This window comes from Pomacea canaliculata, linkage group LG1, assembly GCF_003073045.1.
Source record: "Pomacea canaliculata isolate SZHN2017 linkage group LG1, ASM307304v1, whole genome shotgun sequence".
NCBI lineage: Eukaryota > Metazoa > Mollusca > Gastropoda > Architaenioglossa > Ampullariidae > Pomacea > Pomacea canaliculata.
The window spans coordinates 775,036-799,823 of record NC_037590.1 but is presented as its reverse complement, the minus strand read 5'-3'; the positions used below and the strand labels follow the sequence as shown (position 1 = coordinate 799,823).

The window sequence follows — 24,788 nt, the reverse complement described above, 5'->3', positions numbered from 1 at the left end:
AAGAAAACCAATCATAGTTGGAAAAAGAGTATTATGTCCGCACATAAAATGTTTACCTAGACAAACTTGGCTCAGCAGTTGGCTCTTTTGTAAATATAAATAGTTTCTGGACAGATGTTCTTAAAGTGCACAAGATATTTGGAGAAAGTGTTGTGTGTAAAAAGTTGAAGAGATTATATCAGAGCCTATCTTTTGTACCAACAAAATCAACATTGGGAATAAACCATTTCTGTATAAAAGAAGTTGGGTAGAGAAAGGGATATATTTAATTAAACACTGAATGAAAGAGGAAATTTCCTATCATACTAAGATGTTAAAAGGATATATGATGTAAACAGTAATTTTGTCTCTATGAATGGTTGCATAAATGCAATAAAGGAATACACATATCCAAACAGACAGAATGTAACTGAACCATCATCTCTTACCTATGACACAAATAAAAGTCTTAGTGTAATTCAATCTATACAGAAATGTGCAAGACTGTATTATGATGAAATGGTATCCAATATACATGTACCTGACTGCAGTCCAAAATGAGGTAAAAGACTAAATAGAAATGTTGATTTGCACATTATTTTCGGGAAAGTAGCCAATGTTAAAGATATTAAATTTAAATGGCTTTAAATCAGAGTCCTGCATAGAATACTGGGGACAAAAATAACTTTATTTAACATGGGGCTAGAGAAGAATGATCTTTGTGATGACTGTAGATGTCAAAAACAATTTTTGAAATGTAAATACGTCCAAGATTTCTGGCAAAACTTTCAAAATTATGTTTCAAACAACTGTGTGATGATGACAAGGATGATTGTAAGTGAACACCTTGTTTTATTTGGATGCACGAATAACTTTAAGACGGAAGCTGGACTGGATTTAATTTTACTGTTTGCTAATTCATGCATGTACTCCTGCGCATTCAAAAAACACCCAGTGGCAGCCATTCATTCAGGTACTGCAGCATAGATATAAACTTGACATTTTTAATGCACGCCTGGAAATGAAAGAAGACAAAATAGTAAAACAGTGGCTACCTTATATGCAACTTGTTAGCTAGTATTTAAACAGTGATATCAGAGATAGAGCCACATGAAGGTAAATTAGACTAGAAACGTCATTAAAACGAGACTCACCAGGTGATTTCTGGGTCAGGGTAGGCAGCCACCCGACAGTCAAAACGGGCAACCTGCCCTAACTCCACAACTATGTCATTCATTTCTGCGGTAAAACGTGGAGGCCGGACAGGAACCTCCCTGTCTGAAGAGCTGAGTGGAACCTCAGTGTCTGTTGGTCGGACAGGAACCTCCCTGTCTGAATATCTGAGAGGAACCTTCCTGTCTGTATGTGGGACAGGAACCTCACTGTCTGTGAGGCTGGTAGAAACAACTCTGTCAAGAACTTCAAGACTTTGCGAGTCTTCTTTTGTTCTTTGCGACTTTGTGTCAGAAGAAGCGGATACTCCAAGCTCTCTTGTCTCAGTGACCTTTCCTTGTAAGTTGAGTTCAACAGCAGCAGCTACCTCGAGGTCTCCTGTAGCCTTGGCGGTTCTTTGTAATTCTAAGTCAACAGCACTTGATGCTTCAGCGCCACCTTTCTTTCTGGATTCTGGTAATTTTGAATAAATAGAAGATGGACCTTCAAGTTCTCTTGTCTCCTCAACAGGTCTTTGTGGTTCTACGTCGACAGAAGTAGATACGTCAAGATTTCTTGTTTCTTTAATAGTTCTTTGTGATTCTACATTCACAGAAGTAGATACTTCAAGTTCTCTTGTCTCGTTAACAGGTCTTTGAGGTTCTACGTCGACAGAAGCAGATACTTCAAGATTTTGTACTTCTTCAACAGGTCTTTGTGACTTTATATCAACAGAAGTAGATATTTCAAGATCTCTTGTCTTATCAACAGGTTGTTGTGATCCTACATCAACAGAAGTAGATACTTCAAGCTCTTGTTTCTCTTCAACCTGTGTTGATGATTCTACATCAGCAGAAATAGATACCTCAAGATCTCTTGTCGTATCAACAAGTCTTTGTGATTCTACGTCGACAGAAGTAGATACTTCAAGATTTTGTTTCTCTTCAACTGGTCTTTGTGATTTTATATCAACAGAAGTAGATACCTCAATCTCTTGTTTCTCTTCAACATGTGTTGATGATTCTACATCAGCAGAAATAGATACTTCAAGATCTTTTGTCTTATCAACAGGTCTTTGTGATTCTACATCGACAGAAGTAGATACTTCAAGATCTCTTGTCTTATCTACAGGTCTTTGTGATTCTACATCGACAGAAGTAGATACTTCAAGATCTCTTGTCTTATCTACAGGTCTTTGTGATTCTACAGAAGTAGATACTTCAAGATTTCGTACTTCTTCAACAGGTCTTGGTGATTCTACATCAACAGAAGTAGATACCTCAAGCTCTCGTTTCTTCTCACTAAATCTTTGTGATTCTACCTCAACAGAAGTAGATACTTCAAGTTCCCTTCTCTTATCAACAGGTCTTTGTGATTCTACACCAGCAGAAGTAGATACTTCAAGATCTCTCGTCTCATCAACAGGTGCTTGTGATTCTTCACCAACAGAAGTAGATACTTCAAGATCCCTTCTCTTATCGACAGGTCTTTGTGATTGTGCATCAACAGAAGTAGATACCTCAAGCTCTCGTTTCTTCTCACTAAATCTTTGTGATTCTACCTCAACAGAAGTAGATACTTCAAGATCCCTTGTCTTATCAACAGGTCTTTGTGATTCTACATCAACAGAAGTAGATAGTTCAAGATCTCTTGTCTTATCAACAGGTCTTTGTGATTCTACATCAACAGAAGTAAATACTTCAAATTCCCTTGTCTTATCAACAGGTCTTTGTGATTCTACATCAACAGAAGTAGATACTTCAAGATCTCTTGTTTGCTTACGAGTTGTTTGTGATTCTACATTAACAAAAGTAGATACTTCAAGTTCTCTTGTGTCGTCAACAGGTCTTTGAGGTTCTACATCAACAGAAGCAGATACTTCAAGAGTTTGTACTTCTTCCACAGGTCTTTGTGATTTTATATCAACGGAAGTAGATACTTCAAGGTCTCGTTTCTCTTCAGCAGATCTTTGTGATTGTACATCAACAGAAGTAGATACCTCAAGGTCTCGTTTCTCCTCACCAAATTTTCCTGATTCTACCTCAACACAAGTAGATACTTCAAGATCCCTTGTCTTATCAACAGGTCTTGGTGATTCTACACCAACAGAAGTAGATACTTGAAAGTCTCTTGTCTTATCAAGAGTTGTTTGTGTTTTGACATCAACAGAAGCTGTTAGGTCAAGAGTGTTTGTCTCTGTGACAAATGTTTGCGAGTCTGTGTCAACAGAAGCTGTTACTTCAAGACCAACTTTGGTTTGTGTGGTTTCTTGTGCTTCTACCTCTATAAAGGATGATACTTCGAGACCTCCTGTCTCACCAGCAGGTATTTGTGATTCTGTCTGTACAAAAGCTGATGTTTCACGGTCTCTAGTGTCTTCTGTGCTTCTTTTGGACTCTTGGTCAAGGAAAGATGTCGCCTGTAGGTTAACTTTCCTGTCAGTGGTTTCGTGTGACTCTACCTCAGCAAAAGTGGAAAGGTCAAGATCGTGTGATGTTTCTGTTTCTCTTTGTGATGATTCTACTTCAACTGTAGTTGTTATTTCAAGATCGAGTTTCTCTTCAATAGTTCGTCGTGACTCCTCTTGAACAGGAGATGAGTCTTGATGATCACTTGTCTCTTCAACAGGTCTTGGTGATTCTACAGAAGTAGATACTTCAAGATTTTGTACTTCTTCAACAGGTCTTGGTGATTCCACATCAACAGAAGCAGAAACTTCAAGTTCTCTTTTCTTATCGACAGGTCTTTGTGATTCTACATCAACAGAAGTAGATACTTCAAAATCTCTTGTTTGTCTAATAGTTGTTTGTGATTCAACATCAACAAAAGTAGATACTTCAAGTTCTCTTGTCTCGTCAACAGGTTTTTGTGATTCTACATCAACAGAAGTCGATAATTTGAGATTTCCTGTGTCTTCAACAGTTCTTTGTGATTCTACAGAAGCAGATACTTCAAGATGTCGTGTCTCTTCAAAAGTGTCATGTGATTCTACATCAATAGAAGTGGATACTTCAAGTTCCCTTCTTCTTACAACACTTCTTTGTGATTGTACATCAGCAGGAGTAGATACCTCAAGATGTCTTGTGTCGTCAGTATTTATATCAACAGAAGTCGACACTTGGAGATCTCTTGTTTGTCTGGCAGTTACTTGTGATTCGACATCAACAGAAGTTGATAATTTAAGGTTTCCTGTGTCTTCAACAGTTCTTGGTGATTCTACAGAAGTAGATACTTCAAAAGCTCTTGTCTCGTCCGCAGTTCTTTGTGAACTGACATCAACAGAAGTTGACACTTCAAGATTCCGTGTCTCTTCTACAGTTTCTAGTGATTGTAGAGCAACTAAGGGTTCTACCTCAGTAACACCTGTTGTCTCAAGATCTGTCTCTGCAGTTCCCTGTTGCTGGACATCAGCAGTAGCGACCTGGCGAGGGCTTGTCTCGGTAAGAGACTGTTTGCAGCCGATGTCAGCAGTGCTTGTCTCAGAGTCGAGGTCAACAGAAGCTGAAACTTCAAGATGTCTCGCTTCTTCAACAATTCGTCGAGATTCTACTTCAGCCGCAGCTAAGACTTCCAGAAAACTTCTTTCTTCTGTGGTTCTTTGTGACTCGATATCAACTGAAGCCGATAAAGCAAGATCACGTGTCTGGTGTGTGGTTCTGTGTGCTTCTACTTCAACAGAAGTCGACACTTGTATGTCTTTTGTGCCTTCTGTGGTTGTCCGTGACTCTACTTCAACAGAAGTCGATACTTTAATATCTTCAGCACCCTCAGTAGTCCTTGGTGACTCTTCTTCAAGTGAAGTCGATACCTGTATATCTTTAGGACCGTCAGTGTGAGATTCTACTTCAACAGAAGTCGACACCTGTATGTCTTTAGAACCTTCTCTGGTTGTGTGTGACTCTTCTCCAAGTGAAGTCGATACTTGTATGTCTTTAGAACCTTCTGTGTGAGACTCTACTTCAACAGAAGTCGACACTTGTATGTCTGGAGGACCTTCTGTGGTTGTGTGTAGTTCGACAGATGTTTCCGCCTGTTCTCTACCTGTGGAAGGATGTTGTGGACTGTCTCGCTGTTGGCACTCTACAGGTGGCGCTGCAGTGAGCTCGTCGTTAGTCTCTGCTGCTGTCACAAGGTGGCCTGTACCCTCCTGCTCTAAAGTCCGCTGGTTGGTGTCGCCGTCTACCTCGACCTTTAAAGTGTCACACGAGGAAGTGTCATTTGCGCTGTCTTTCTCACTGCTGAGCTCTGAAACAACAGGAAACATCACAAAACTCGTCAGTGTCCCTTAAAAACGTGATTAATTCCGATCATCATCATCAATCAATTCTTCATCATCATCAATCAATCAATCAATCATCATCATCATCATCATCATCATCATCATCATCATCATCGTTCAGAGTGACGTGCTTGGCATACTGTGTACCGCCACAGACTGACGCGACCTCCAGGTGAGGTGCTGACGTTCTTAGTGACACTGTGCTTCCTGGGCGTCAGACATCTGGGCACACATGACAAAGCCTACATGAAGACAGGAAGAAGAACAGAAGATCTCAAAGACAGATAAAAGAACAGAAGATGTCAGAGACAGGTAGAAGACGAGAAATCGGAAGTCACAAGGTTAGACACACGAGAGCACGAAGGAGAAGACAACTCTAAAGGCAGGACACAGCAACTGTAGGGAGCGTGGCTGCCTTGCCGAAGGTTCACGTCTTTACCACCTTCTTTACCTCCACGACCAAAGAGCTCAGTCGTACCTTCGAGAACAATGAGTTCCGCGGTGGCAAAGGCGGAGCCGCTAGTGTTGGCGGCGAGAGCGGTGTACTGTCCGGCCTGACGTCTGGTCACCAGGCCAATGACGAGGGCGCTACTGTCGCCTTCGTTGAGGACCCGGATGTTGTCAGACGGAGAGAGAGCTCCTCCGTTTTTCAGCCACGTGACACTGGGCTTGGGGCTGCCTGCTACCACGCACTCGAGTCTCACGGTGCTGCCCTCTGCAACCACACCGGGGATGCTGTTTATTACATGAGATGACTGATGATGTCACCCACTCAGTACAGGTCAGCAGGTCATTTCCGTCCAACTGTTTCTCTGTTTCACTCCAAGAAAGAACGTCCGGTAAAATTATGGCAGGTACAAGGGAGAGGTTTTTGAGGTTTTACAGGCTGATGAATCACAATAATATGTCATGTATTAGAGAATGGTGAACCCTGGTGGTTCCTGCTGCCTTAGCACCTGGTGGACCTGATCATCTGGGATGAAGTACAGCGTGGGGAACCTTGATGAAGGTATGACAAGACACTAGGAAGAACATAAGGCGAGCATATCGCTTGCCTGTCTGGATGATGACAATAACAACAACAACAATAATGAGTGTTGTCCATAGGAATGGGAATCCCATGGGAATCCCATGGGAAACGTCCCATGGGATGGGATGGGATGGGACAGCACACATTTGTATTTCCCATGGTAGTCGATACTTGATATTGTAAAATAAATTTACTGTTATTTCATTCATCAAGGATTTAAATCTTTCCTCTGAATCATCTATTGTATGTGAAGTAGCAGGAATTATAGAACAAAAGCCGAAAAGTGGTTTTCAGTGTTGTCCATAGGATTGTTAATACCATGGGAATCCCATGGGAAACGTCCCGTGGGATGGGATGGGACGGGACAGGCATAAATTGCCATGGGACGGGATGGGACGGGATAGAAAAATATGTCCCATGGACAACCCTGACAATAATAATAATAAAGTGATGTGGAGACTCAGTGTGATCTCTCTCACACACACAGCCTGTGTAGTCAAAGACACGAAGCCTACAGCAGCCTACACACTGACACTACTGTCATCATCAGCCACCTCACTGAACATCCTCCCAACATTCCTGCGGCTCATGCATCCCTATGTTATAAGCAAACACACACATGTACACAGTGTGTGCAGCAAGTGCCGGGTGGCCTGTACCTGCCCCGGTGGTAAGCAGGGTAGGTAAGGGAGAGAACTCCCAGGTGACCGACACAAGGGAGAGCATCTGCCTGCGGTGCCAGTTCTGGCTGCAACCCAAGGAGGCAGAGAGAGAGAAGGGTGAGGGAAGGGAGGAGGGGAGAGGTGTGGGGTGCCAGAGTGTGTCAGCCGCCTTGTGATGCCAGGCAGCCATGCCAGCAGCCTCCCACCTCTGAGAGAGATGCCACAAAAGCAGATAGGCTCGCCTTTCAGCACGCGGAGCTATAAATAGAGCGGTGATGGCAGGAGGGGGAAGCTGGTCCTGTCTGTTGAATCCTGTTTATTCTGCATTCCAGCCCCAAACATTCAGCACCACTGGCAGCTGCTACACACTGGCGCCAGCACACCCAGCCTTGACCAGGGGTCGGTCATCACCTTTTACGGACACGAGTGGGGCTCAACCATTCCTTTCTTTACCAGACGATTTCGTAACAAAACAACGGATTCGTCAAGCAACAGTGGACATTTTTCATCGTCATAAATATCAACATCCTCATCATTCTTAACATCAGCAGTCTCTGACCCTAATGGACCTAGGGTCTTGTCATGACATCACCCGATTCCTCGACCTTTCTGTACTTATTTGACAGATACCTGAGACTTATTTGACATACAGGTCTTATTCATTTATATAGGAAGTCAAGAGCTATAAATGTCGCCCCATGGTCCCCGAGTAAACAGCGATGGTGAGTCAATGTGAAGTGACTTTTCTTTGATAAAAGAAATAAACGAGTTGATGTCACTGACGAGCTGTAGAGGAGAGACGACGGAATCGGTGCAAGACTGTATTTACAAGATATTTCTCATGCCAGGATGTCAGACAACTCAACCATCATCGCTTCAAAAACAACAACAACAACAACAACAACTACCCTGCCAGTCAGTGGCATCCTTGGTGTACAGCGAGCAGACGACAGATGGTGTTTTCTGTCATCGACAGACTGTTTACCCAGCTCCACAAATCTTTTTCACCTCTTATGTCTCTTTTTCTGTCTTGTGTGTCGGTTGAAATGTAGTTTACCTACAATAGCTCTTATCATCAACATCATAAACATCAACAACAAACACGAAATAACAAAAAATAAAGAGCAATGAACATTACTTGCAGTCGACCTGACTGATCGACTTCTCCCAGCAGACGGAGACCTGAGACCTTTAACCCTGGTAGTCCTGGCACTCGGCTACACTCCTGTCCACACATTTGAAAGGACTATCCACACTGTCCCCACTATCCATACTATCCACACTATCCACACTGTCCACACTATCCAGCCCTGACATCCGAGTGTCGCACACAATACACACTGTAGGTCTGGTGGACACAGCAGGTAGCAGGAGTGACCAGGCTACACGGTGATCCTAGGCACAGGCGGTCATCCTGACCCCACCGGGTGGTAATCCTTAGTGTGACAGGAAGATACCCTGGGGTAGAACTATGTAACCCCAGGATATAAACATTACAACCCTTAGCCGCAGCGTCCGTCGGGACACACGCTGGTGTTGATGGTGTCGCTCCTACAGCTGTAGGTGGCTGGTTAACTACAACACAAGGATGCTACCCAATAACACCCTCATTACCATCATCATCAACAACAACAACAACAAATAACCAAACAAAGATGATGAACGGTGCGCGGAGATATTCACCTTCAATCGTCCGGGTGGCGGTGAGGCCCAGACAAGCGGGTGGACTACTGCAGACAAGACGCCAGGGGCCTTAAGCAATACCTGTACTTCCCTTCTCCCCCACGCACTCCCCACACTCCCCACACACACCCCCACACCTCGCTTTTCTCCAACAGCTTCCACCACATCGGCACCAACGCCGATCGCACGCCTCGCCCTTTGGTGCAGGCTTGGCAGCGCCTGGAGCACGCGGCGTGCAGGTGGATGGCGTCACGTGATGCGGCAGCAATGCGCCACTGCAGCAGGAGGCGGCGGGCCGCAAATACTTTGGAAATGACTTCAACTGCAGCACCCTCCTCCGCCTCCCCCTCCTCCTGGCCAGGCAGAGCCCCACCTGTGTGCGGCAGTCATCACAGCAACTGTCAGCCTCCACACAGGTGAGACTGTAGCACTGCGGACATCGTAGCACCAGCCAGTGTAACGGCGGTCAGTGTAACAGCAGTAACGGCGGCCAGTGTAACAGCGGACACCGTAACAGCTGACAGTGTAACAGGGTCAGTGTAACAGCGGCCAGTGGCCACGTGTCGTGAGCTCAATTCACTCAACTGTTGGAACAGTTTTTGACGGTTGCTGCACTGGCCCTCCATCTCTACACGCCGGGTGTTTTCGAGGCAGGCGTGTGAGGCCTTGCAATCCTCTGGCAGCAGGTAGTCGGGGTGGGAGGCTGCAGGTAAAGGCGGGGTGCTGGTGTAGGGGTGGCAGTGCGCGGTGTGTAAGAGGTCTAGCTACCCCACCCACCCTACACCCTACACCCACCCCACAGCCCACATCTCACCCACCCCACATCTTGCGAAGCTGAAACAGGAGGATGTTCAGTGTTTCCTGAGGGCTACCTGTGGCTGTCTACATGGTGCATGATGTGTGCGAACTGCGGATTGTGTGGATCCTGTGGACTGTGTGGATCCTGTGGACTGTTGGTTCAGGATGCTGTGTACTCGTCACGCGAGCACTTGTCTGAGTGGGAGCAGCTGTCGGGACATGGCGACCCCCGGGACGTGTGAGTGCTGACCGAGGGCGAGCAGAGTGTGGTGTGCAGACGATGTGTAGAGGTCACGTGAATCTGTGGGTGTGACGGGTACTCAGACCACGTGAATACAGACTTGTCGGCCCCGCAACAGTCACGAGTATAAGTAACCTACCTGGTCTCTGCTGTCCGAGTGTCTACAGGTGAGGTTAGCACCGACAGACAGGTGTCGTCCTAACTCACTGGTCAGAGGTCAGAGGTGATGATAGTAAGTGGACACCACTCACTCACTCACTCACTCACACACTCACACAAACACTCACACACACACTCGCACTCACACACACTCACACACACACACTCGCACACACACACGCACTCTCTGACACGCAGGCTGACCCTGACAGACGGTCCTCTGTGGACGGATCTTGAAGACTGGGCGCGGGGTCAGGTCGTCGACCTCTGCCGCCGTGAGGACACCGCTGACGTCACTGTCGTAGGAGCTGAGGGAAGCGTAGTCCGCTGTAGACACAAACACAAAGGTCAGCGTCACCAGCGAGTTCACCAAGTCATTTCCCAGCTCAGTCCATCGGTGATGTCAGCACCTCATCCCCCTCTCTCTCTCTCACACACACAGTGTACTGACCGGCTGGTCAGGTCGTCACCACTGCCACACTGTCACACTGTCACACAGCACTGTCACACTGTCACACAGCACTGTCACACTGTCACAGTGTCACATAGCACTGTCACAAACACTGTCACTCTGTCACACAGCACTGTCACAGTGTCACACAGCACTGTCACACCACACATTCAGGACACGACCAACACAGCAGACCGCTACTGCCTCATCAGCCTGTGCCAACGGTTTCACATCTTTCTTGTCTGACATGACCTGATTACTTGTCCAACATTGGTCTCTTGCCAGAGGCAGCAAACACGTAAACAAATACGAAAATAAATAAGAACTGTCTTGCTTCGTCCCTTAGTAAACAAGACCAAAACACAAAGCAGTCCAGTTGATCGGCAAGACAAACACCGAGACTGTGGCGACCTCAGGTACACCTTGTGGACAAACAACATCATAAACAACCAGACAACAATCTACACTGTGTGGAGACAGCCAGCACAAACATCTACACCTTTTTGTGACTAACATCTTCACCTTGATGTCTAGCATGCCTTCTCGCCATCACAAACACCAGTCTCACATCTCACCATCACACACACATGTCCAGTCTCACATCTCACCATCTCACACACCTGTCCTGTCTCACATCTCACCATCTCACACACCTGTCCAGTCTCACATCTTGCCATCACACACACCTGTCCTGTCTCACATCTCACCATCTCACACACCTGTCCAGTCTCACATCTTGCCATCACACACACCTGTCCAGTCTCACATCTTGCCATCACACACACATGTCCAGTCTAACATCTCACCATCACACACACCTGTCCAGTCTCACATCTTGCCATCACACACACCTGTCCAGTCTAACATCTCGCCATCACACACACCTGTCCAGTCTAACATCTCGCCATCACACACACCTGTCCAGTCTCACATCTCACCATCACACACACCTGTCCTGTCTAACATCTCGCCATCACACACACCTGTCCAGTCTAACATCTCGCCATCACACACACCTGTCCAGTCTCACATCTCACCATCACACGCACCTGTCCAGTCTCACATCTCACCATCACAAACACCTGTCCAGTCTCACATCTCGCCATCACACACACCTGTCCAGTCTAACATCTCGCCATCACACACACCTGTCCAGTCTCACATCTCACCATCACAAACACCTGTCCAGTCTCACATCTCGTCATCACACACACCTGTCCAGTCTAACATCTCACCATCGGTCATCGTGCGGTCGGTGTCGGAGTCAGTGAGGGCGACATGGGGGGCAGCCACGTCCTCAGGGGTCGCCACCTTCTTCTTAGGAGGAGGGGAGGCGGGGGTCTCTTCTGGGTCATCCGGAGTTGTCTTCTCAGGCATAACGTCTGTGTCCTCCACACCTTCAAACACACACACGCACAGATCCTGGGTCATAGTGACATCACACGTGTCAGTAACTGTCATACAGTGACGTCAAGATTTCAAACACTGACACCGACAGAAGTACACCGCAGACTACAGGGTGGGGCTCATGTACCGATACCGACATGTCATGCACTGTGTCTGTGTCACATGTCATGCACTGTGTCTGTGTCACATGCCATGCACTGTGTCTGTGTCACGTACTGTGTCTGTGTCACGTGTCATGCCCTGTGTCTGTGTCACGTGTCATGCACTGTGTCTGTGTCACATGCCATGCACTGTGTCTGTGTCACGTACTGTGTCTGTGTCACGTGTCATGCACTGTGTCTGTGTCACATGCCATGCACTGTGTCTGTGTCACGTGTCATGCACTGTGTCTGTGTCACATGCCATGCACTGTGTCTGTGTCACGTGTCATGCATTGTGTCTGTGTCACATGCTATGTACTGTGTCTGTGTCACATGCCATGTACTGTGTCTGTGTCACATGTCATGCACTGTGTCTGTGTCACATGCCATGCACTGTGTCTGTGTCACGTACTGTGTCTGTGTCACGTGTCATGCACTGTGTCTGTGTCACATGCCATGTACTGTGTCTGTGTCACATGCCATGCACTGTGTCTGTGTCACATGTCATGCACTGTGTCTGTGTCACATGCCATGTACTGTGTCTGTGTCACATGTCATGTACTGTGTCTGTGTCACATGCCATGTACTGTGTCTGTGTCACATGCCATGTACTGTGTCTGTGTCACATGTCATGTACTGTGTCTGTGTCACATGCCATGCACTGTGTCTGTGTCACATGTCATGCACTGTGTCTGTGTCACATGTCATGCACTGTGTCTGTGTCACATGTCATGCACTGTGTCTGTGTCACGTACTGTGTCTGTGTCACGTGTCATGCACTGTGTCTGTGTCACATGCCATGCACTGTGTCTGTGTCACGTGTCATGCACTGTGTCTGTGTCACATGCCATGTATTGTGTCTGTGTCACGTGTCATGCACTGTGTCTGTGTCACATGCATGCATTGTGTCTGTGTCACATGCCATGCACTGTGTCTGTGTCACGTACTGTGTCTGTGTCACGTGTCATGCCTGTGTCTGTGTCACGTGTCATGCACTGTGTCTGTGTCACATGCCATGCACTGTGTCTGTGTCACGTACTGTGTCTGTGTCACGTGTCATGCACTGTGTCTGTGTCACATGCCATGCACTGTGTCTGTGTCACGTGTCATGCACTGTGTCTGTGTCACATGCCATGCATTGTGTCTGTGTCACATGCCATGCACTGTGTCTGTGTCACGTACTGTGTCTGTGTCACGTGTCATGCCCTGTGTCTGTGTCACGTGTCATGCACTGTGTCTGTGTCACATGCCATGCACTGTGTCTGTGTCACGTACTGTGTCTGTGTCACGTGTCATGCACTGTGTCTGTGTCACATGCCATGCACTGTGTCTGTGTCACGTGTCATGCACTGTGTCTGTGTCACATGCCATGTATTGTGTCTGTGTCACTGCCATGTACTGTGTCTGTGTCACATGCCATGTACTGTGTCTGTGTCACATGCCATGCATTGTGTCTGTGTCACATGCCATGCACTGTGTCTGTGTCACGTACTGTGTCTGTGTCACGTGTCATGCCCTGTGTCTGTGTCACGTGTCATGCACTGTGTCTGTGTCACATGCCATGCACTGTGTCTGTGTCACGTGTCATGCACTGTGTCTGTGTCACATGCCATGTATTGTGTCTGTGTCACATGCCATGTACTGTGTCTGTGTCACATGCCATGTACTGTGTCTGTGTCACATGCCATGCATTGTGTCTGTGTCACATGCCATGCACTGTGTCTGTGTCACGTACTGTGTCTGTGTCACGTGTCATGCACTGTGTCTGTGTCACATGCCATGCACTGTGTCTGTGTCACGTGTCATGCACTGTGTCTGTGTCACATGCCATGCACTGTGTCTGTGTCACGTGTCATGCACTGTGTCTGTGTCACATGCCATGCACTGTGTCTGTGTCACGTGTCATGCATTGTGTCTGTGTCACATGCTATGTACTGTGTCTGTGATGTACTGTGTCTGTGTCACATGCCATGCACTGTGTCTGTGTCACATGTCATGCACTGTGTCTGTGTCACGTGTCATGCACTGTGTCTGTGTCACATGCCATGTACTGTGTCTGTGTCACATGCCATGCATTGTGTCTGTGTCACATGCCATGCATTGTGTCTGTGTCACGTGTCATGCATTGTGTCTGTGTCACATGCCATGTACTGTGTCTGTGTCACATGCCATGCACTGTGTCTGTGTCGCGTGTCATGCACTGTGTCTGTGTCACATGTCATGCACTGTGTCTGTGTCACATGCCATGCACTGTGTCTGTGTCACGTGTCATGCACTGTGTCTGTGTCACATGTCATGCACTGTGTCTGTGTCCGTGTCACATGCCATGCACTGTGTCTGTGTCACGTGTCATGCACTGTGTCTGTGTCACGTGTCATGCACTGTGTCTGTGTCACATGCCATGCACTGTGTCTGTGTCACGTGTCATGCACTGTCTGTGTCACATGCCATGCACTGTGTCTGTGTCACATGCCATGCACTGTGTCTGTGTCACGTGTCATGCACTGTGTCTGATGTGTTCACACGTGTTCATTGCGAGTGTTGCCGTGTGTGCAGGGCTTGTTGTGTCAAGGGTCAGCACTAACCTAGAGCCTTGAGGAGTTCCCGCAGGTCCCTACACCAGGCCTGTCTGCTGGCGCCGTGACGTGTCTGCACCGTCAGCTTGGCCCCCGTGGCCCCCGCGCCCCACAGCTCCAACCTTCGCTCGTCCTCCCTCACCTGCTCCTTCACCTTCACCTTCTGCAGCTGCAGCAGAAATGTACTACGTCAGCCAGACACCTGTGATGTCACGGGCAGCGTGACGTGACGTCAGAGGATGAAGAGTACGAAGTTCACCAAACCTCGCTCCATCGCGCCGCACCGCGTCCGGGGACTGACAGCAGGCGGCGACTGCTCGTCACGTGATGCCTGTCACGTGACATGGCCCTCTACACGTCACAAGCGCGCGTGCATCGCGTGCACCTAGGTTACCAGCAGGTACAGTGCTGAGGCAGCAAAGTAACTGATGAGGAGGCAGAAACGCTCGCTGTGTAGCAACACCAGATGTTGTATTGTCAGTGTCAGACACTAGGGTCAAAGGTAAAGTATGCCACAGATCACAACACGTGACACTGATGTGAATAACCAGTCTCAGTTCTGCGTCAGGGCCGCCATCTAGCCCTCGGACTATCAGAATCAAAAACCTGACATTAATTTAAAACAAGAAGCAAGAGGTAATCACAGTTTCTTCGTTTTCATCGTGAACCACGATTACTGAGTTTTTAATGAACTCACAGGTTCACGGGGTCACACATATGCTAATGACGGGGTCACTGACCTCTGTGTGTTGTGCACAGAATTGTGTTTAAACTGTTAGAGATGGAAATCTCATGAAACAGCAAGATGATTTCGGGGCGGAAATGACAATAATATTGAAACTAGATATTATAATACTACAGTTGTATAGCCACACACATCGTAGCCATGCTGGTAACCATGACTACGCATCTCTATTTACTTTCCGCCCGCTGATGTTGGTCAACATGACGGACACCTTGCTGTGCTCTCTGTGTCCAGCAAATACACATGTCAACAACGCGACTCCAACTGACAACACACACAGCTGATGATGACAGACATGCTGTGGACTGACACTGACAAACACGATATTGACTGACATGACAGGCATGCTGTGGACTGACACTGACAAACACGATATTGACTGACATGACAGGCATGCTGTGGACTGACACTGACAAACACGATATTGACTGACATGACAGGCATGCTGTGGACTGACACTGACAAACACGATATTGACTGACATGACAGACATACTGTGGACTGACACTGACAAACACGATATTGACTGACATGACAGGCATGCTGTGGACTGACACTGACAAACACGATATTGACTGACATGACAGGCATGCTGTGTACTGACACTGACAAACACGATATTTGACTGACATGACAGGCATGCTGTGGACTGACACTGACAAACACGATATTGACTGACATGACAGGCATGCTGTGGACTGACACTGACAAACACGATATTGACTGACATGACAGGCATGCTGTGTACTGACACTGACAAACACGATATTGACTGACATGACAGGCATGCTGTGGACTGACACTGACAAACACGATATTGACTGACATGACAGGCATGCTGTGTACTGACACTGACAAACACGATATTGACTGACATGACAGGCATGCTGTGTACTGACACTGACAAACACGATATTGACTGACATGACAGACATGCTGTGTACTGACACTGAAGATGTGTGTTGACAAGAATAATCATACACGCTGACAGACACACTGTATACTGACGCTGACAGACATGCTGCTTACTGAGTGTGAACTACACGGTGTGTACTGTCAAGGTGTACACATCACACGCTGCTTACCTCAGCTTCACCTCTCCGCCATTTCCACAGCCCCGGGGTGGCAGCGCCTCGCACGCCTCTACAGACCGGGTGTGGGGCGGTCCTGGCACCCGACTCACCGAGACGCAAGGAGTCACAAACGATCGTTCGGTTTTGTTGTTGCTTTCTGGTTTTAGTGGGATTTTTTTCTCTTTTTTTTTTTTTTTTTTTTCAGTCCAAGTGCCTAAACTCTGCAAGTGCACGTTCACGGGAGCCGGAAATGGCTGCTCGCTGATGTGAACGGCCTTGACACACCGCCACCTGGAGTTAAAGGTCAGGTAAGGCCAGAAAATCGCCGCTCAGCGAAGTGCACCACCAGCAGCAAGTGAGCTGATTACAGGTGAGCTAATTACAGGTGAGCTAATTACACAGCACTGACTGCACACAGCACTGACTGTCTTGCTAGTTCCCAGCCTCCGTTACTTGCTGTCCCAGGATACATCACTCAGCCAGCATCAGCCTTCAACCCTGGTCACCCGGGGTAAAACCATTTCGCCTCCTGATTTCTGCCCCTCTCCATCCTACCTCTCCCCCTCCACGCTTTGGTTAGCAGCTGCGTCACTGAGATGCTGAGCAGGTGCACTGACTGACTGACACACCAGTAACCAGACTGAGCAGGTGCACTGACTGACTGACTGACTGACACCAGCAACTACAGACAGCAGCACAAATAAAGCTCTCGGCACCTCGGACGCTGGAAGTACGCCCCCAGTGTTCAGACCTTGGCTCATGGCGACTATTTGCCGACCTCTAGGGTAGAAGATGTAGTTTCCGCATAGCTTGTCGGTAGTGTAGACATAGTGTAGACATAGTGTAGACATTGTGTAGAGATTTCTTAGCTTTGAGACCAGGTAGCCAGAGCCTGGCCTGTAGACGGGTAGACAGTAGTCAAAGCAGCGCGTGTTCGTCTCCCTGCTCATCTCCTCGCTCTCTCTGTCTGTGTGTGTGCATGCGCGTGTCTGCTCGAGTGAACACACGTCTGTCACGTCTGAACACACGTCTGTCACGTGCAGCCAGAGCTGAAGACCTCAGATGTCCAGCAAAGTGTGTGTCATGTGGCGGTGGTACATGACGTCACGTGTGGAGGGGGGAGACGTCACCTTCACACTCACCTCAGTCAGGTGGGGGATGGGGGAGTGACTGCACGTGAGCACGCGCGTACCAGAGGGGGCTGCAGGGTGACGAGGTGAGTGAGGGGGCGCTGCGTGCTGGCGGTTGATGAGTGAACGACCCCAGCATGTTTTCGGCGTTACACACCGCAACGCCCGCAACATGGGCAATAACTCTCCCTCTCCTCCTCCTCCTCCTCCTCCTCCTCCTACCCCCACCCACACACACACACACGTCTCTCGCATGTGAGCACAGACACGCATTGAGACATACATTGACATAGACAAACACACAGACAGACACGCATGGAGACAAACATCGAGAGGGTCAAATACAAATACTGAGACAGACAACATTAGCGCAGACTTTGTGGGTAGCTGAGTCACGTGACGTCACTACTAGTCCCACACCCAGTCTTCACAGCAACTGCCACAAGTTACAAACTACTTTATTTCATGGGGTGGCACTCAGACTGAAGACTGCTTTACATTGTAGGGTGAGAGTTCAAAGACTGGTGCCTCATGGCCCCACCTCTCCATCTGCTGCGTGTGACTGATGACAGACTACCCTCCCTGTGTGTGACTGTGTGTGACTGAAGCCCTGTGCTGATGTCACCGACCACCCTCCCTGTGTGTGACTGTGCGACTGGCGCCCTCTAGTAAGGAGTTCAGCCAGAATTCTCTCACCTGCACAACGTCCTTGACGAGGTAGACAGCGGGATCCTGCTGAGACTCGGTGCGCTTGGTCTTGGTGACCAGCAGCTTGTCCCGGAAGAGGAAAAGATGGCGGTCCTTGCCGCGACCGCCGCTTACCTCCCCGTCCCAGACGATGACGTCATCCTGAGAGAAGGGTGCAGCCCGTTACTTTCCGTTACTGCTGCTACCTCCCCACCCCACACACCCCTCACACCCCCATATATCATCACAGACAGCAGCCCACACGTGACGTGTTTCCCATTCCACACAACTGCTCATCTCACTTTTCTCGAGGTCAGCTCTACCTGAGGGCGGTGCCCATCTCCTCTCCCTCGCTGCCTCACCTTCCCCAACCCTCTATGCCTCTATGGAGTCAGGTACCCATTGCCGCCAGGTGGGTGGACTGGGGGAAGTTTACTGCCCTACACGGGTATCCAACCAGCCCACCTGAGACCGGACGGCAGCGCTGTACCCACGTCCCCAAGTTAGTACTAGCAAGGGAGGTAAGTTGATAACATGTCTACCTCCTGGTGGTGGGCGTGTCTGACAGTTTAGTTAGGGAGGGAAGTCAGTTATGTAACATGACAACGTCGTGGGGTATTTTTAGAATATACTTTGTCTTAGTTCCCAGCAAGCCTTACGTGACGTATGAGTTGGCCGAGACTGGTGACGTCTTCGCACAGCCCCTGTATGTTGCGCAAGAGCTGACGATGTTGCACCTGTCGCTGGATGTCGGCCAGCATGGTGATGGCCCTCACGAGTGACGTGCCGTCCTCGCCAGCACGCACAGTGTAACGCAGGATGTCACGCAGCAGCCCCTGGTACGTCACCAGGCGGTCGAGCGGCGCGCGCAGCAGGCGACTGAAGGTCAGCTCCGACTCACCGATAGAGCGGCTGTACTCCTGCGATACACATCGACATGGGCGAGCATCACCAGCAGGTGCTCACCAGTGTATTGTCAACTGTAGTACTAAGGCAGCTCTAGACAAAGCTGCTACTGGTGACTAACTTTGCTTGTAACAAACACACGAATACGCTTTGAGAAGTCTGCTTACTGTAAATATTCTTTAAAGTTACCCTTGATATCATAATATCTGTATACAGATTGTTAGGTCATAGCTCGTACAGCAGACTATTGGCATCATAAATACTGTGTTATTACACATTTCTACGCTATCTAATCTGTTTCGTAACAAATGTTCTACACGGTATGTAATCTGTTCTATCTCTGTGCTAATTTTCAAGATCCAGGTACATGAACTTCGTGTTTTTCCAGGTATCTTATATGCTTGGCACGAACAGAGACTTGCGAACGTCAGCAATGAGAGGATGAGGCAGACATGTTGAAACTTTAAACATCCTTAACCTTTCCTTCATTCTTCTAAGCGACCGAACCTGGCTGTGGTCAAGTAGCTAAATTCAATCATCACAAAGTTACAAGGTGTTCATTAACCTGTCCGTACAATACTTTAACATCACGTGACTGGTGAAGTCTAACTCTGACCTTTAAGAACTCCTGAGCTTCCTCGTCGTCGAGGTAAGCAGCTGAGGTCACGTGATCGGTCCAGTAAGCCACGTACATGCTGAACTTCTTCTCCTGTTGAACAAATGGCAGCACCACACGTCAGCTCCTACATATACACATGGCGCATGCTGAGCTCCCTTGCTACAAGTACCCGCCCACACCATTCACCTGTCACAGCTACCCACCTTGATCAGGAAGCAGTCACCCACTGTGGCGGGGGTGGTAGCAGACGCCTGCAGCACGTTGACAAAGACCCTGGACAAGAGGCACAGGTCAGCGTGACGTCACCATTGTACACTGCACTCAATCCTATACATTACACTCATTGACCCTCAGAGCCACGGCTTTACATTCCGCCTGCAAATCTTGGATTTTGTTAGAGAGGGACAGAATGCAGACCCTCGCCATGTTTCCATCGCTTCTGTAATTACAATACTTTTGGGGGAAAAAATATTTTTCTTATTTTATAGAATATGCCGATCCTAAAATCCTACTTGTCTGTCTGTTTGTCTGTCTGTCTCCCTATATGCACAGTAATTGTTCCTTCAACACACGACTAATAGGTGGGGGGAGGTAGAAGCTGGCTGGAGCAGACACTGGGGGGTGTCTATCTGGGGGCAAGGGAGATCAGCGAGGAGTAGACAGGGAGAGAATACTGAGGACAGGGTCGTCGTACTCGCGATGGAAGTCGAGGATGTCGCTGAGGTTGGAGAAGATGAGGTCCCTCTTGTCTCGCAGCACAGCGGGCGTCGTGCGGCGGCCCAGCTTCTTGTAGTAGGAGTCCAGCAGCTGCTGCAGGTCCCGCACGTACTCTCGCTCGCTCTCCAGCAGCTCCGTCACGGCGTACCTGCAATACGTCACATGCAGCATGTAACGCCTAGTGTGTGACCCACAGCCTGCTGTAACGTGTGACGTGTAGCACTGCTGTAAGCAGCCTGTGACGTGCATCATGTCACTTCATAGTGCGATCTTACTATGAATAATGACGTCACTGCCATGCAACCTGTAACACGTGATCTGAGACATGTGACCTGTAGCTGTGATCTGACACGTAGCCTGCAACATGTGACCTGTAACACGTGACCTGTAATGATGCCCTAAAGCGACTGCAACATCAGACGGTGTACAGGTGGCTAGAAGCACAAATGTGTCTTTGAAGTCACTTTCCGATCCTGGAAGTTGTTTACTGGGATGTTGTGATCGATTATTAATTAATTAAGCAGCGACCCTCCTCCCTCACCTCAATCGCTTCCTCCCTTCTCCCTATACCCTCATTGCCCCAAGCTCCACATCCCACAGTTAGAGATCACCTCAAGGTGGAAGCACTTTCCCTTCCAAAATCATCATCATCATCAATCATCAATCATTAATCATCATCATCATCATCATCATCATCATCTATTAATATTCAGCGAGCAGATACAGCCGACAACATATGTTAACATCTATGTTAATGTTGTATTTTATATTCAGTTAGTGTCATAGTGTCAACACTCCATACCAGCATCACTGGTGTAAAGGAAGCTCAATACACATTGTGCTCATCCAAGACGACGAGTATGTCACAGACACAATCAATGTATCACTGCCATGCACACAGGTCAACAAAACAGTAAACAAATCAGCTGACCTTGCTCCACACCACTCAACTCGCTCAAAGAGTGCAGAGTGCAATTAAAAAATAAAAGTAGTGATTGAACGAAAAATAGGAGAGAGGCATCTGTACATTGTGTACACTGAGACTTGTATTACAAACACAAGCAGCACAACAACACAACATGTCACACAGCATGTCACACAACATGTCACACAACATGTCACACAACATGCAGCTTGTGTGACAAGAAAGATGCAGCCATCATTCTGTCCTATCTATCAGTCCGCAAATCATTTTACCTGATGTCAACAAGTCTACATATTTACACCCTCCTACATGTAAACATTTCTACAAACAAAATGGTGTGACGGCATCGACAACACTCAAAATACTACCTACACCACGGTATCTCTAGCTAGGGCAAAGTACAGGATAATGTCACGTGACAATGCAGACTGGGGTAAAATACAGGATAAATCAAAACTGGCTTTAAAAATGATTTTTAAACAAATTCAAAAAGAAACTAAGTGTGGAGAGAGCCAGGACAACCCAGGAGACAGTGAAGAACTGAAGACAACCAAAGAGACAACCAAAGAGACAGGTGTGTTCAGACAGGTGTGTTCAGACAGGTGTGTTCAGACAGGTGTGTTCAGACAGGCGTGTCGTGCACCACACCTACACAAGGTCTATTTCACCAAATAAAGAAACTCCTTGTGGACGCTGCACAAGTCCAACAAAAGAAATTAATGTCAAAGGCGCCAAACATCGCCATACTGCATGCACCTGTGCTACCACTCACTCCGCTGACAGCGCCGCCTTCTGCTCGTCATCATCATCATCATGGCTACAAAGAAGAAAAATAAAAACTGAAGGAAAGAATTCATTACACGTGAAACGTACTGGTGACATACATCCTTCAGTTCATGATATACATCTTTACGTAGGTCGAGAGCAGACCAGGGCAAGGGGCGGCCCTCGGGCCGCATCCGGCCCGCCTCCTGTCTCTGACCGGCCCTCCCGCTGGCCCGCCCGCCAGTATATATACTATATATACAGTATTGGGTAAAACTGATTTAACTATATTAGTCCGGCCCTCTAAAACTATCCCAATTTCTCATGCGACCCCTTTGTAAAATTAATTGCCCACCCCTGGTGTAGAGGATTACCCTGACCTGCACTGGACGTGTACATGAAAGAGGAATTGTACTGATGCTCGACAAAGTAAACACGCCAGTAACGACAATCATTTTGGACTCGAAAGCATCAAGGGTTCCGGTCGACCAAAAAAAAGCTTTGATGTCACTCGAGAGACCGGCAAAGATAAGGAAGACATGGAAGGAAGGTACAAGGAGGAGACAATGTCGGGGACAGTCAAGTGGTGAGATGCAGGAGGCGAGAAACACGCTAGAGAGTCTCAGCAAGGGCGGACAATCTACCTTCTTTTGAGGGTGGCCTCTTGTTGTTTGTTGGAGATTGCAGGACGTCCTCCCTGAAGACCTCCCTCGTCGATCTCCTGGCCAGTGGGGCGGACTGGTCTTGGCCTCCAGGTAAGCCGGCGGCACCCACACCTGCCTGGCAGGACAAGTCTTGGTGGGGCGAGTCTGTACCAGCCAGCGGTCACACCGCTCCATGTCCATCACCTCCACCAGTTGACCCTCCGTCAGTCGCCGCTCCTCCATCGGGTCCGAGGGCGTGGATGGTGGCGAGGTGTAGTCAGCAGCCACCACGTACAGCGGGAAATTCTGTGAAAATACGAGTGTGTCCACTTTGTGTGGCCGCTTACTGGACAGTGTTGGCAGCTTAACTTTCGATGCATGTAAACATCTAATTTCGTCACTTTCATCTGATCTTAAATATAATGAACACACTTTCCACCAATTCGTATATCTTTTCATTTTATTCATGCACTATCAGTCCATTTCATCTTTCCCTTGACCTATGAACTGCTGCTCACATTCAGCTCGTCTGGCACCAAGACATGTTCACAGTATGTTGATAATTGTGTTCATATTTACATTCACCTCGTCATTGAATTGGTGTTCATATTCATACCTCCCTCAGTCGCACTCTGTCTTCATCCTCGGACGTGTCCACCCACTCGCCGGTCAGACGCACGCTCAGCGGTCGAGAAGGTTTGACGTCACGTGCCCTGGCTGTCCGCTCTGATGACGTCACAAGCAAGACGAGAGAGGTCATCAGAAGAAAGACAGCGAGGAAAAGGTCAACAACACAGACGGAGATCATCAGACGAAGACGTCAATAGCAGAACAAGAAGCAGAGATCGTGACAGAGAGAGAGAGAGAGAGGCTGTCACGTGACGTCTGAGACAGGCTGTGCACGTGCAGCAGGTGAGGGGCGAGACAGCGGATGGTCAGTGAGGCTGAAGACGAGAGAGAGAGAAAAGACAAAGCCGGACAGCAGGCTGTGAGCTTGTCACTGTGTGAAGCTCGTGAGGTCGTCAAGATTACTGCAGTTGACTGCTGCGTGGTGTGTCTCAACAACCCCCTACACGTGTAGCTCTGCCTGTAAGGCTACTGTTGTTGTCATTGCTGTAGTGACATGTGTCAGCGTGACACAGCCACCTACACGTGTAGCTCTGCCTGTAAGACTACCGTTGTTGTCATTGCTGTCAGGCTGTAGTGACATGTGTCAGCGTGACACACCCCCTACACGTGTAGCTCTGCCTGTAAGGCTACTGCTGTCAGGCTGAAGTCCAATGTTTCAAAAGAATTCTTGACAAGCACGTGGCCTTCACTTACCTGTACTTTCACCTTCCTCCTCTTCCCGCACTGCTCTCAGGTAGGCGGAGGGCACAAAGCACACCTGTTGCACAGGACAGGTGACAAGGTTTCATTAACGGAGTCACATCAAACATCAAAGAAACAATTTCTAGATGATGGAGGCGACTATCAGTGCCCCTCGCTGCTTTACAATCTGTGATTGACGAATGGCTTTGGTGACATCACCTGATGACAGTGATCACATGTCACGACGCTGACATTATTGCTCGTCAGTCTACAGCAGGTTGTCAGCTTGAGTCGTGACAGGATTGTGGGCACGCAGCCACTGTCTACCCCAGGGTGTGCTGAGGGTCGCAGACACCCGCTTATGAACACCCAGTCATCCTCCCTGCCTCCCACCGCTCACTCTCACCATTCCCGAGAAATGACGAGACTGTGTGCGTTGTGTGTGTGTCTGTGTAATATGTGTGTGTGTGTGTGTGTGTGTGTGTGTGTGTGTGTGTGTGTGTGTGTGTGTGTCTGTGTAATGTGTGTTGTGTGTGTGTTCTGTGTAATGTTTGTGTGTGTGTGTGTGTGTGTGTGTGTGTGTGTGTGTGTGTGTCTGTGTAATGTGTGTGTGTGTGTCTGTGTGTGTGTCTGTGTAATGTCTGTGTGTGTGTGTGTGTGTTGTGTGTGTGTGTGTGTGTCTGTGTAATGTGTGTGTGTTTGTTTGTTT

The 24,788-nt window shown here is 48.1% G+C and overlaps 1 protein-coding gene across 1 annotated transcript in view; it reads right to left on the bottom strand.

Annotated features, from left to right (window-relative positions):
- LOC112576342 (muscle M-line assembly protein unc-89-like) overlaps positions 1 to 22,172 on the bottom strand; it is a 59,950-nt gene extending 37,778 nt beyond the window's left edge. The window contains 11 exon segments of the mRNA XM_025258712.1: positions 1,134 to 5,376; positions 5,889 to 6,125; positions 10,188 to 10,310; positions 11,670 to 11,831; positions 14,567 to 14,726; positions 18,202 to 18,354; positions 18,852 to 19,112; positions 19,715 to 19,807; positions 19,921 to 19,990; positions 20,412 to 20,582; positions 22,132 to 22,172. Of these exon segments, the coding sequence (XP_025114497.1) occupies positions 1,134 to 5,376; positions 5,889 to 6,125; positions 10,188 to 10,310; positions 11,670 to 11,831; positions 14,567 to 14,726; positions 18,202 to 18,354; positions 18,852 to 19,112; positions 19,715 to 19,792 (5,417 nt within the window). The 5' untranslated portion in view covers positions 19,793 to 19,807; positions 19,921 to 19,990; positions 20,412 to 20,582; positions 22,132 to 22,172.
- Between the last annotated feature and the right edge of the window lie 2,616 nt (positions 22,173 to 24,788).